The 14,575-nt window shown below is 48.4% G+C and overlaps 1 protein-coding gene across 1 annotated transcript in view; it reads right to left on the reverse strand.

Moving 5' to 3' along the window:
• The window catches only part of FRAS1 (Fraser extracellular matrix complex subunit 1), a 306,274-nt gene that overhangs the window by 89,285 nt on the left and 202,414 nt on the right, over positions 1–14,575 (reverse strand). Inside the window, exons 23-28 of the mRNA XM_033159574.1 lie at positions 9,843–9,983; positions 5,681–5,824; positions 3,642–3,782; positions 2,627–2,897; positions 1,310–1,394; positions 108–434 (exon numbers count right to left, since the gene is read on the reverse strand). Of these exons, the coding sequence (XP_033015465.1) occupies positions 108–434; positions 1,310–1,394; positions 2,627–2,897; positions 3,642–3,782; positions 5,681–5,824; positions 9,843–9,983 (1,109 nt within the window). The remainder of the gene's footprint in view (positions 1–107; positions 435–1,309; positions 1,395–2,626; positions 2,898–3,641; positions 3,783–5,680; positions 5,825–9,842; positions 9,984–14,575) is intronic.

Raw genomic sequence — 14,575 nt, forward strand, 5'->3', positions numbered from 1 at the left:
CCCCACTTAACCCAATAGGATTTAATTCTGAGTAAACAGGCACAGAGTTACGCAGCGCATTTATGGCACAGGAACACTCTATGGGGATTTCCATTCATGGCACTTACTTTCGGTGCAATTTTGATGTGGAAGAGTATATTCTGAAAGTGATACCCGTCGCTTGCCTGCAGAACCGCCGTGTCTTCCAAACTGTCAGATCCATCGTGGATGTAATGCACAAATCCTTGCAAGAGGTCATCTAGGTGGAAAAGATTCATCGGCAGCGATGTGTCCCCAGAAAGCTTGGCTAGCTGCCCGTGTTTCGGAGGGTCTAAAACAGCCAGCGTCACATCCTCAGGATTATCACTGTCTTGAATATCTAGCAAAAGGTTGGTGATGGCTCCAGCTTCCCCTTGGCCAAGAATGAGGGCTTCGTTCCTTAGAACGTAGGGAGCCTGAAATATAAAGACAGCGTTCAGTTCCTTGCTTGCCGTAGAGCATGGGCAGGCAAACTAAGGCCCGGGGGCTGGATACGGCCCAATCGCCTTCTAAATCCGGTCCACGGATGGTCCGGGAATCAGGGTGTGAAATCCTGATAGCCAACACTCAAGTTTCTGCACAACTCTACAGTGATGTGGTAGAGTTATGGAATACATGACATTCTTGGTGGAGGGGGAAAGGAATATTTAAAAAGTGGGGAAACTGGGATGAGGGGGGGAAAGAAGAAGAAGAAGAAGAAGAAGAAGAAGAAGAAGAAGAAGAAGAAGAAGAGGAGGAGGAGGAGGAGGAGGAGGAGGAGGAGGAGGAGGAGTTTGGATTTGATATCCCACTTTATCACTACCCGAAGGAGTCTCAAAGCGGCTAACATTCTCCTTTCCCTTCCTCCCCCACAACAAACACTCTGTGAGGTGAGTGGGGCTGAGAGACTTCTGAGAAGTGTGACTAGCCCAAGGTCACCCACCAGCTGCATGTGGAGGAGTGGAGACACGAACCCGGTTCCCCAGATTACGAGTCTACCGCTCTTAACCACTACACCACACTGGCTCTCACTAGTGAGATGATCACTAGTCCCCCTCTGTTCTGTGATTAACTCAATTTCACCCTGGCCTACTGCCCCAAAGGACTAACCATCTACATAAAATTGACAAGGAGCAGGAAGTAACGTAACAATGGAAGATAACAAAACTGCCTAAATGCCTGGAAAGGTTGGTGTGCAGGAGGGTTAACAGTCAGGAAGCTTTGTGGCCAGAGAAAACCAGGGATCAAATATAGATCTGGATACATATTTTCCCTTCACATTTTTGAAAAATATATACAGATCATAGCTTACCTTTGTTGATTGCGCTTGAACAGTGAATGTTTCTGGTTCAGAGAAGTACTGTTGATGGCTGATCTTTAGGGAAAACTTCCCATTCCTACATGAACACCCAAAGAAGGTTATATAAATAGATGTTTCTTTTTGATAGGAATACAGGTGCACAGCTTGATTCATCAACTACAGCAGAGGAGTTGTACAATTTATTCATTTTAAAATGCTTTAAAAAGGCGCTAAACCTTTTTGATCAGTGATAATAGCAGACTAGAAAATATCAACCTTGGAAGCATTCATTCTGATCTGTCGGTGTGGACGTCATATGACACTGCCAGCTAGCGGTTGCTATTCTGCACTTTACAGAGCAATTTCCCATCACATTTCTTACTGGACTTTTTTCAGCTAGAAAAAGGATGGGATGATTGCCCTTGAAAGTGCGAGATAACAGCCAAATTTTGTTGGAATAAACAGCCCATCTGGAAGAGCCCCTTGTTACCACCACAGCCCAAAATGGCTTTGCATGCAAAGGGGGGGGGGTTTCAAGGCTGCATGTGTATTATATATGTACTGAGATTTCACCAGGCACAGCTTTGATATTTTCAAGCCTCCTGACCCACAAAGAAATGAGTCTTGAGGACCAGAAACTTGCATGTTTTTAAATAAAAACTGCAATTCTCAGACCACTGCAGTCTGTACTTAGACCAGTCTCAATTTCTGCACTTGTGCCCCAATCATATATCTGGTGGTATCACTTCAATTCTAATCTTTCCCTCCCTTCTTCTTCTTCTTCTTCTTCTTCTTCTTCTTCTTCTTCTTCTTCTTCTTCTTCAATTTGAATACAGCCATATACCCATAGATCTCAGGGCAGTTCACAACATAAAATTACTATATAAAAAACACAAAATAGATAATAAAAATAACAAAGACAACCTGATAATCCACCCTTCCACAACACATCTAAAAGGGCATTGGATGCCCATCAGCCAAAGGCTGGTTAAAGAGTTTTCACCCGGTGCCTCAAGGTGTATAATGAAGGCGCCAGGCGAATCTCCCTGGGGAGAACATACCATAAGTGGGGAGCCACTGCAGAAAAGGCCCTGTTCTCGTGTTGCCACCCTCTGGACCTCTCGCGGAGGAGGCACACAAAGAAGGGCCTCAGAAGATGATCTCAGGGTCCGTGTAGGTTCATATGAAGAGAGGCGGTCCCTTGAGGTATTGCAACTCCTAAGCCACCCATCCACACAGATGGAGAGCAACTTTTCCATGCTGTTCAGAAATACCCTTGGATAACTTCCTTGCACTGACAGCAAGAGGTGTAAGGAAGCAGCAAATCACCTGGATTTCTTCTTATCATGCATGAAACGAACTCTCTGCCCCTTCGCATCTTCCACGGTGAAACGGTCTCCCTGGCTCAACTCTGTCTCTTTCCCATTTGCCACAGTCAGGAGTCTGCCGTTGGTGGGAGGGTCAGCCACATGAAACAAGAAACCTCCTCCATCGCTAACAGGGCCTTGCAACTCCAGGATGGAGAGGTCAATGGGCTTCACTTCACCAATTCCCACCTGGAGTGTACCATTTGCCCTGAGAACAGGAGTTTGCATGACAGCTAAACAAAAAAATAAACAAAACAAAACAAAACCCAGTTAATATATAGACACAGACCCCGGCCATTATTTCACTGAAGATTTCTATACAGCTTTTACAGTGCAGCTAACAGAAGTTGCAAAACTGGCCACAATGCTCCCCCTACAGCCCATCCCATCCCTGTCCATCTGCAACACAAAAAATACACAATGCCTTATGTCCCATTTTTAAAAGAAAAAAAATCCAGCAGTTTTCTAGATTTCTCTTCGACCTTAAGTGAAATACATAGGTTCGTTCCAGTAGAGAACACCAGGAAAGAGAAAGATGGACATTTTTATAGTACCAAAGCCACTAATTTTAGGTAACACACCAGGAAGTTATAGGTTTGAGAGTTCTGATGCCTTTTTATCAGAGATCCCCTTGCCCACACTTCTGTGTGTGTGTGTGTGTGTACACACACACACACACACACACACACACACATACATACATACATACAACACACACATATATTGAACTACAATTCCCATGGTTCAATAAGGTTGATAAAGAGAAATGGACCTGTCTGTTAAATCAGATTGTCTGTGGTGTAGATTGATTGATTGATTGACTGACTGACTTATTTATTATTTCATTTCTATTCCGCCTTTCCTTCACAACTCAGGAATGTTCACTGTTACCTCATGTGAACAGATGGGAAACTGTAAGTGAGAGAGTGACCCACACCACCCAGGTGCAAAGAGGAGCATTATGGGAAAATACTCACTTTCACACTTTCTGCTCCATGGATTTCCAAAGAAACCATGGCTGCAGTCGGAGAGGCAGCGGCTTTCCTGCAGAAATGTAGTGGAGTCGCAAACTCGGCACCGACTTGATTTGTCGCATTCCAAGCATCCTTTGGGGCAGGCTAGCATGAAAGGGAAAGGAACAAGACTTTCAAAGAAAGATCAAACGCTACCACTGCCATTTTCTAGTCTTGGAAAACAAGGCCACAACTGTGTTATTACTTTATTAATGGTCAATGAAACAAGAGTCCAAGCACAAAGGGCTTGTTGAGCCAACATTGCCCTGAGCGCTGGGGGGTGAAGGGCAATGCAACAAACAGGACTCTCAGACTATAAAATCTTATCCATTCATTTCAGGAAGCACACATTCCTTTACATGTGGATACCAGTGTCTGGGCACATGAGCGCATGAACACACACACACACACGTTTGAGATCACACTCGATTGTGCCTCAGGGGCTCCTAAATCTGTGGTTGGTTTCCCAGTTAAGCACGCTAAGCAGTTATTGTTATAAAGAATTACATTGTCTTAAATATGAAGAATGCAAAGGGACAAATCCCCATGCTTTAACAAAAAGGGAGCCCGCTTGTTCAACATTTTTAAATTTGCTCCAGTTACTGTGGCTTCCAGATAATCTGTTTATTAAGCATTCTTCCTGATTTCTTTGCACAGTGTTTGTGGGGAAGGTTAAACAACAACGCCTGTTTATGGAGGATTCACTCTGATTTGCTTGTGAGGCTAAATGATGTTGCATCAAGCAATTGTTATCCCACAGCCTCCAGTGCACATCCCTGTCACTTTCCTTACTGCAAACCTACCCCTCCCCAAAAACACACTCTTTTTTTGGAAACAGGTTTGTTGCTCAGGATTGACACATGCCGCAGAACCCCACTCACAAAAGAGTGCCCCGAAATAATTCTTATGAAGGCCTGGGTGACCTGGAGAGTTTGGATGAGAAGGCAAGAATGTTTAGGCAGGATTAGCAACCAGTAGAACGCTGATATGTTGGGTTAATTGTTTTGCAAGATTCACCCATCTCTCGGTTGTAAAAAGCCTCAAGGCACTTTACAAAAGAAGCATGAGCAGCTCGGACACCTTTGGCCAAGAGGCCGTCTGGTGCGAGCAAAGTTCAGTTGAGTAAGAACTTCCAAAAGCCATATACAAATCCACTTAAAACAGATTCTTCACCCCTCCTTCCCTAGCATTATCTATGCCAGGCTTCCTCAACCTCGGCCCTCCAGATGTTTTTGGCCAACAACTCCCACGATCCCTAGCTAGCAGGACCAGTGGTCAGGGATGATGGAAATTGTAGTCTCAAAGCATCTGGAGGGCTGAGGTTGAGGAAGCCTGATCTATGCCAGCCAGCAGCAATTCCTAGAAATCTGCCAGGGATTGAGGCCCAGCCCTACCATGGAGCAGAGAGTGGCGGCTGCTTCAGGCGACAGAACTGGGGAGCAGGGATCAGAGGTTGCCTATTGGGAGGACAAATACGATGGTGGACACTGTCCTGCTGCTAGTGTTGGAAGTAGCTTTCTTATGTGGAATGGGAGGGCAGGGGGGCTATCTCCTTCCTTGGAGGTTTTTAAGCAGAGGTTGTGTTGCCATCTGACATGGATCTTTTAGTTGAGATTCCTGCACTGCAGGGGGTTGGACTAGATGACCCTCGGGGTCCCTTGCAACCCTACAGTTCTATGATTCTATCGTAATCTTTGCCTGAGGCAGCAAAATGTCTTGGGCTGCCCTACTGTATGCCATGCATATGCAGCGAATGAGCTTTTTTCCCGAGATGAGTACAAAGCAAGATAAAGGATCAGGAGCTCTGCTATAGTTCTTCATGTCATACGTGACGCAAATTAGTTTTCAAAGACCAACAACATCAACAGGTTTGTTTAAGTGAAGCACATAAGCTGGAATATTATTTTATCCAGCCCGTGAATTCTCGAGTCCTCTTTTTGCTCAGGCTGCTTACCTGTGAACTCAAGTGTGTTTTAAGCTTTAATCCCCTCATTGATATTCACCTGAGCACCTTTGCTCTCCGTGGTCTGCATAAAACCGCTTTCCACATGACAAGACGCACTGGGACCCCATGAGGAGAAACGGGGCTTCACAGCGAGTGCATTCACTCGGGGCACGGCACTTCAGGCAGCGGTCATCATCACATCCTGGAAAACACACACAAATAACTTGGGAACGAATTCCTCTAGACATAAACGCATGACACAGTTCTGTGTCTTGTGATCTGATTACACCCTGACCAAGACAGCATACAGAGAGTTAGAAGAAGAAGAAGAGTTTGGATTTGATATTCCGCTTTTCACTACCCGAAGGAGTCTCAAAGCGGCTAACATTCTCCTTTCCCTTCCTCCCCCACAACAAACACTCTGTGAGGTGAGTGGGGCTGAGAGACTTCAGAGAAGTGTGACTAGCCCAAGGTCACCCAGCAGCTGCATGTGGAGGAGTGCAGACACGAACCCGGTTCCCCAGATTACGAGTCTGCCGCTCTTAACCACTACACCAAACTGGCTCATTCCGTCCTTCCAATACTCTCGTTAGCTCATTCCGTCCTTCCAATACTCTCGTAGGGCATAGCATGTCCAAGGTCACACAGTGAACTCCATAGCTGAGCAAGAATTTGTTTTTGCTTTATATATATATATTTAATTAAGTTTTCTGTTTTACAATTTAGAATATTCATTCAAGCAACCTTAAAATATCAAAAACTTCCCTTCTTCTCTTTCCATGGTTCATTTTGCATATCATAAATCCCTGCATGTAAACTAAACCATTCAGTATTCCATTATTACATCCATCATAACTTATTTACACTGTAGAATTTATCTTAATGCTGCCAACGTTTTTCAAGTGTACACAATTCCCCCCATATATTCAATAAACATTTTCCAATCTTCTTTAGATGTATGTTCTTGTTCTCTTATTCTGTGTGTTAGGCCCACAAGCTGCACATATTCCATCAGTTTAAGTTGCCATTCTTCTTTAGTTGAGACCTCACCCGCTTTCCATTTTTGGGCTAACAAAACACAGGCCGCAGTAGTGGCATATATAAATAACCTTTTTTGACACCTGGGAAGCTGAACAAGAATTTGCACTTGGATTGTCTACATCGAAGCCCAACTTTCTAGCTACTGCAGGGTGTACAAGTGTACACACACACACACACACACACACACACACATACACACACACACACAGAAAGAGAGAGAAACACAAAAATACTGAGTATAATAGATGATACCAGATGATAGCATTGGGACGCGGGTGGCGCTGTGGTCTAAACCACAGAGCCTAGGGCTTGTCAATCAGAAGGTTGGTGGTTCAAATCCCCATGACGGGGTGAGCTCCCGTTGCTCGGTCCCTGCTCCTGCCAACCTAGCAGTTCGAAAGCACGTCATAGTGCAAGTAGATAAATAGGTACTGACCGCTCCGGCGAGAAGGTAAATGCATTTCCGTGCACTGCTCTGGTTTGCCAGAAGCAGCTTAGTCATGCTGGCTACATGACCCATAAACTGTATGCCGGCTCCCTCGGCCAGTAAAGCGAGATGAGCGCCACAACCCCAGAGTCGTCCGCGACTGGACCTAACGGTCAGGGGTCCCTTTACCTTACTGGATGATTAGAGCTGGCAGGACAGAAGCCACTCAGCACAAGCAGACAGCGCTGGATGCCTAGCTCAAGTGCAGGTGGACATTGCCTCAGGGTCCCAGTTTTGCCCTCAGGAGAACTCAGATTCAGGCGATGCACCAGTCCCACCACTCAAGGGGAGCCATCATCAGCACCCACCTCTTTGGTACCCTGAGGACATGGCTCTCCTGCCATCCTTGGGGTGTGACATTCCTGCAGCCTCTCCTGCTCCACAACTTTGCAGGAGGATGTGACTGCAGGCCCTTTAAATACTGCAAACAGGTCTCCCAAGGTAGAGCCAAGGGTGGAGCCACTAGAAGGTCCAGACATGTCAACTTTTTAAGGCTTCAGAGGACTCTTAAGCCAAGTGCAGATATAAGGTCCTACTGGGAGCTGTCCAGGGTGCTGATCTGCCTGGACCTGGACAGGGCTTTGCATCCGTTACCACTTTCCTTCACGATCCCAAGCCTCAGAAGAACATTATAGATATATGCCAGCTTAAATGCTGTTGTAGGTCTTGAGGTGACAGGGCAAATTTGTGGCGAAGCTTTTCTGAGTAATGGGCTCTTTACTGTTCCTGTATGTCCTAAATCACAACAGACAGGCACTGTAAACCCAAAACGCTGTAAGCATAGCAGGGATCACATTGACAGGTCTCATTTGAAGGCAGAACTGCCACTCCGAATAGGATACCTCTGTCACTACAGTCAGATGGTGTCAGGACAAGAATTCACAGATTCAGACCATGAGTCTGGAGGCTGAGGAGTGTCGGGGGGGGGGGGATTCACTCAGAGCAGCCTACCACCAAAGTGAGGAATTACAGGGTGACAAGCCCTGAAACATCAGTGGGTTGAAACAGGTCATACAGCAAGCTCTGAACTATAGAAAAGCTTCCAAGTTGGACTTGCTCTCTGGTATCAGTAAGAACAGAAATCTGTTGTTGCTGCAGTTGATGCTCCCAGTTCTAGCCACCGAGCAAATCTGTCCCACATCTCATTTGTATTAGTATTATGTATTTCACATGTACCCCCACTTTCTTCCAAGGAGCTCAAGGAAGCATACATGGTTCTCCCCCTCTCCATTCTAGACTCACAACACCCCTGTGAAGTAGATCAGATTGAAAGACTAACCCAAGGCCACCCAGTCAGCCTCATGGATGAGCAGAGATATGAACCTGGGTATTCCAGGTCTTAGCTCAGCACTCTCACCAACACACCTGTAAGGTCCTCTGTTGGTTGCTCATGAGTAAGCAGGCAAAACTCTGGGTTTACTTTAAGAGTTTTATTGTGCAAACTATGTACAGTGCAGAGCTAATAAGTTCATGTCTGTATCAAGCATCGTCAGAATCCGGGAATGACCCCTTCCAGTTCTGACCCCAACAAAAGAGCTTCAGTATATGGAAACCCCGCCTCCCATCGTCGACTTTGGGGTGCCAGAAGCTGCATTGCTCTTTCCTTGCCCCTTGAGTGAGAGGAGTGCAAGGGCTCTTCAGCATCCTCAGAGCTTTCTCCCTCTATACCCTGAAAAGCCTGCCCCTCCCCACTCGAAGCCTCGCTGCTCCCTCGGCTGCCAGAGGAGGTGCTGCTGGTCAGGTGGGACAGGGGCTCTCTGTAGCATCCCGAGAGCCCTTCCACCACCTTGCGCTGCACCGGGGACAGTTCCCTGACAACACCCAACAGGCTGACTTTGCTCTATCTCACTTTGCCTTGGGGGGGGGGGGCGCCTTAATCCAGGCATGCCTTCTCCTTGTAACTAGTTTCCTTGACTTGGCAGCAACCTCATTTGGCAAGTAGAGGAACCAGGGCAGGAATGGAGAACCCAGGTCCACAGGTCAGCAGGATTTTACCCAAACCTCTTAAGGCTCCCTACCTCTGCACTAGTGAATCAGGTCATCTAATCCCTTTGATACTGCCTCACTACATTGATACTGCCTGGAAGAAGGATGGGGTGGTAATCTCTTACTTCTGCCTTACAGCAATGCAGCCTGCTCTACACAAATAACAGTCATAGAATCATAGAATTGTACAGTTGAAAGGAATCCCAAAGGTGATCTAGTCCAACCCACTGGAATGCAGGGGAAAAGGTCTGCCCACTTTCGCACCTGGCCCCGCCCATTACAGATATGCGGTCCTCGAAAAGTTGCCAACGATGGAATGCTGCCCTTGGGTTGTAAAAGATCTCTCACCCCAGTCATGGGCTACTACGCTCCCATGAAGGCACGTGGACAGGACAGCAACTGATTGGCATACTCTTCTCACCAATGAGCTGATGGGGAAAGACCCAGACAAGACATAGCATGAGCTCTCCCCCCTCTGCTTGTGTCTTTTACCACCCAGGTCCAAAGCAAAATCTCGACTGGTCTTGCAAAGTGACAGAGGACCATCCCACCGCCTTGTCTCAAATGGGACCCCAAGACACCATCTGTCCAGTAAGGAATTAGTGAACTTCCATAGAAGTATCTGACAGAGGTCATTTGTGCACTGCGTCCTCGAGAAAGGAAATCAAGTACACTTACCCTTGCAGCTAAAGTAGCAGATACTTACTTTGGCAAGTGTCGGATTCCTTGTAGAAAGCAGGAGGGCAATGCTCCACACAGGAACCTTCATGGAGAATATATCCCTCCATGCACTGCAAGCAATCGGTGCTCTGGGGACCACTACAAGCATTGCAGCTCCAGTCACACTCTGGAATACAAAGAAGGAAGAAAATACACACACATCCTAAGCAAAGCCCACGGTCTGCTTGCCTCCCACCCACCCATTTTAACATACCAAACAGTACTGACTGCAGATGCAGTGAAGGGCAAAGAAAGAACAGTGGAACAGATGCAAGGCAGGAGAGAAAATGCCTAAGGAGATGTTCTTAGAATAACACAGATCTTTCTCTGGGGTTTAACATTCCCCAATTATGTTAAACATGAACACAGGAGGCTGCTTTTCAAAGGTCCAGTCAAGCAGTCGCAACGGCTGCTCCCTCTAGGTGCTTGCAGTTGCTGTCGGCCGACATTGCTCCACGGCGTCTCCTGCCACGGTTAAACCGTAAATCTCTTATCTTCCACTCCTGCGGACTTCTGGGATTTCCCCGCAAGCGCTGCTAATTAAGCAGGCCGAATCAATGATGAAGGTGACATTGCCCTGAAGTGAAAAGGAATTTCGGAAGAGAGCGTGGCAAAGTTAATAACAGGGAGGCAGGGACATCTCAGCTGCTGCTCCAGGCAGCTGCTGGGTACCTCCTGGGAGACGCACGCAATAACTGTGAGAGAACCACGCCACTGTGAAAAGAGCTGAGCATTTATTCAGCACCAACAGAGCGCAAAGTCCTATACATCAGGGGTGGGCTTAAGAACCTAAGAACAGCCCTGTTGGATCCAACCAAAGGGTCATCTAGTTTAGCATCCCGTTCTCTACACCTGTGGTTCCCACCAAATGGGGTCCAAAGCCTCCATCTAGCTGTTACTGCCTCCATCTAGCAGTTAGAACTATCCAGTTAGAACTATCCAGGGGTGGCCAACTTCAAAGAGACTGTGATCTAGTCACAGAGTTAAAAACTGGCAGTGATCTACCCCCTTTGGGGGGATTCAGGTCAAAGTTGTTAAGCTTTTTTAGGGAGGAGGAAAGCCTAATTTTTTAGGGGTTCAGGTCAAAATTGTTGAGATTTTTTTAGGAAGGAGGAAGGCCCATTTTTCAGGGGTTCAGGTCAGAGTTGTTGAGCTTTTCTGAGGCAGGAGGAAAACCCTGTTTTGAGGGGGGTGAAGGGCTAAAATGTTGAGCATTTTTTAGGGGAGCCAAAGTTGTTGAGCTTCTTTGGGGGAAGCCAGTGATCTACCACAGACGTCCAGTGATCTACCAGTAGATCACGATCTACCTGTTGGACGTGCCTGAACTATCGGATCTAATCTGCTCGTTACTAGAACCTCATGATCTATTAACCGGGGCCATGTGCATAATTGTGAAAGTAATAGTAATGCGGTTAGAATCAAAGAACAAGGTTCCTCTGAGTGTCAGGGTCGAGTCAGATGAGGAGGAGTGGTGGCAAGACCCCCTGACAAGGCAGCACCCACAGAGGAATCTGAGGAATTCGTACCTGGGGAAGACTGGTGGCGGCATTCCTCAGAAGAGGAGGAATCTGATAGGGAGGAGGAGGAAAGACCAGAGCTAGAGGAAGAAGTGGGGGCAGGAGCAGGTCCCAGTCCAGAGCGGAATCAGCCGATCCCCTCTCCTCCTCCCTTCTCAGCTGTAGAACGCCGAGCTGAGAAGCGAAGGCAGCAATTAGAGACAGCTGTAGCTCATAGGAAGCGTGGGAGTGAGCCGACTACTTAAGAAAGCTACTCCCCTACTCCATTGCGTCTGCAACAATTGTGTTGGGCGCGTGGTTGCTGTACTCGTCTTGTTCCTGTGTTCCTGGTTCGTATCTGACTGACTTGGCTTGTTCTGACTTGGACTGTTTCTGACTTCGGCTTCTCTTGACCCCAATACTGTTACCTGACTTCGGCTGGCTTCCGACCTGGACTGTTGACCTTGGCTTATCTCGTCCTGACTGCTGCGCTGCAGCACACCAACTTGTTGTCGCCCTGACAGATTGCAGACGCCTACAAACCCTCTTGCTCTGTGAGTATGACAGAACAGGGGGCTGCTGGGGGGTCTCCCACAACCCCTCCTCCTTCTCCACAAGCACAGATAGACCAGCTGCAGGAGACTGTACAGCAATTGTTACGAGCTAATCTGGTGCTTCAAGGACATGTGGAACAGTTGACTATTGCTGTGAACACCCAGCAAGCACAGCATGGCTCAGCAGGAGTTCTACCTCCTCGGCCTCCCCCTGTGTTACCACCTGCAAAATTCAAGGGGGACAGGCAAGAGTTTCCAGCTTTTAAGGCACAGGCCATGCTGTACATTCGAGTAAGGGAAGCAGAGTTTGGTTCTCCTGAGGCCAAAGTGGCATTCTTGATCAGTTTGTTGGAAGGAACTGCCAGGCGTTGGGTGACACCTATGCTGGTGGGCAATCACCCTCACTTGAGGGACTATGACCGTTTCCTGGAGGACATGACGAATATGTTTGAGGACAGACAGAGGAAAGCAGCCAACACCCGGAAGCTCTTGCAGCTCCAGCAGGGTGATGGGCCTTTAATGGACTATGTTACGGAGTTTTGCCTCCTCTCTCAGGAACTGGGGTGGAATGAAGAGGCCCTGTTAGCGCACTTCAAGGCGGGGCTCCAGGATGACATACTGGATGAGATGGCCAGGGTCGGGCCCCCTAGTTCCCTGGATGCCGCCATTCAACTCAGTGCCCAAATCGATGAACGCCTGCAGGGGAGAAGGAGAGAAAGAAGGATGGCGCACAGGCCACCAGGGAAGGGGGAACCTCTTCCCTTCGCACCTCCCCGCCCGGTGAGAGCAAGTCCTTCTGACCCGCCAGCTGAAGAACCCATGCAGCTTGGGGCAGTGCGGGGGCCGTTGACAGGGGCTGAGAAGGAGCGGCGACGCAGAGAGCGACTTTGCTTGTACTGTGGCAAGGGGGGTCATTTTGTTCGCAACTGTCCAGCAAAGAGCGTTGCCAGCTCTCGCCCTGTAGCCGGTGTGGGGGAAGGGTCTGGTACTAATCCCCAGCCACAGGGAAACACCAACTCCCAGCTCTGGTAGAGGCCACAGGGCTGGGAAGGGCTTGGATCTCTGAACCACAATGGCCTACCCCTTCGCCTCCTCCGTTAACTATTCCAAGCCTGGTTTTGAATGCACTGCTACGATTTCCAGATGGGCACCAGGTGCGAGTGTTGGGCTTGGTCGACTCAGGTGCCTCAAACAACTTTCTAGATGAGGGCGTAGCCCAGCAGCTAGGGCTGGAGACTCGAAAGTTGGAGGTACCATTGACTGTGCACACCATCGACGGCCGTCCCCTGCTCTCCGGTGCTGTTACCCATGCCACCGCACCCTTGATGCTGGAGTTACCGGGACACCGAGAACAAATAGTCCTGTATCTAGCCAAGATGTCTGCGGCTCCGCTGGTGCTGGGAATGCCATGGCTGACGCAACATGACCCGTCCATTGCGTGGGGGCAGCGCTCCCTTGTGTTTGCTTCAGCGTATTGTCGGCATCATTGCCTGGGAAAGCGGAATGTCGCAAGGGAAACAGCAGCACAGGGGGCACAAGAGGGAACTCTCACAGGAATGGAGAGTCAGCTACCAGTGGAGTACCACGCCTTCCAAGACGTGTTTTGCAAAAAGGAGGCGGACCAGTTACCACCCCATCGGCCGTACGACTGCAAAATTGACCTCCTTCCAGGCTCACAACTGCCCACGAGTCGGCTTTATCCAATGTCCGAAACAGAACTGGTGGCATTGCGGGAATTCTTGGACAAAAATCTGGCCAGAGGGTTCATCAGGCCCTCAAAGGCACCGGGCGGTGCGCCTGTCCTATTTGTGAAGAAAAAAGGCTCCTCTGAGTTGAGGCCTTGCATGGACTACAGGAAGTTGAACCGCATCATTGTTCCAGTCCGTTACCCCTTGCCGCTCATTGGTGAGTTGTTAGAGAGGTTGCGTGATGCACAATTTTATACAAAGTTGGACTTACGAGGTGCCTACAATTTAATCCGTATACGAGAAGGGGATGAATGGAAAACCACTTTCAATACTCGGTACGGTAGCTTCGAGCACTTGGTGATGCCCTTCGGAATACAATCGGGAACTGCGACGTTCCAGGCCTTCATAAACCACGTGTTGGCAGACCTGGTAGACCGGTTTGTGGTGGTTTATTTGGATGACATTCTGATCTATTCAGAAAATCTGACACAGCATGTGCAACATGTACGGACTGTGCTGCAAAGGCTGAGGGAACATCGCTTGTATGCGAAGTTAGAAAAGTGTCAATTTCACGTCTCCTCGGTAGACTTCTTGGGTTATCGTCTGACCCCAGAGGGCATAAAAATGGACCCTGCCAAGGTACAAAGTGTGCGTTCTTGGCAGGCCCCGCGGACAAAGAAGGACCTTCAACGGTTCTTGGGGTTTGCGAATTATTATAGGAAGTTCCTGCCCAAGTACTCCTGGCTCACGGCACCCCTCACTGATTGCTTGAGGGGTAAGAAACCGTTTCAGTGGACTGAAGAGGCGCAACAAGCCTTTGTACGCCTCAAGGCCTTGTTCTCAGCCGAGGCGTACCTGGCCCATGCAGATCCCCGACGGCCTTTCATAGTAGAGACCGATGCCTCTGATAGAGCCATTGGAGCAGTGTTGCTGCAAGCTGACAAAGAAGGGTTCTTGCGGCCTTGCGCCTTCCATTCCCGG

This window comes from Lacerta agilis, chromosome 9, assembly GCF_009819535.1.
Source record: "Lacerta agilis isolate rLacAgi1 chromosome 9, rLacAgi1.pri, whole genome shotgun sequence".
Taxonomy (NCBI): Eukaryota; Metazoa; Chordata; class Lepidosauria; order Squamata; family Lacertidae; genus Lacerta; species Lacerta agilis.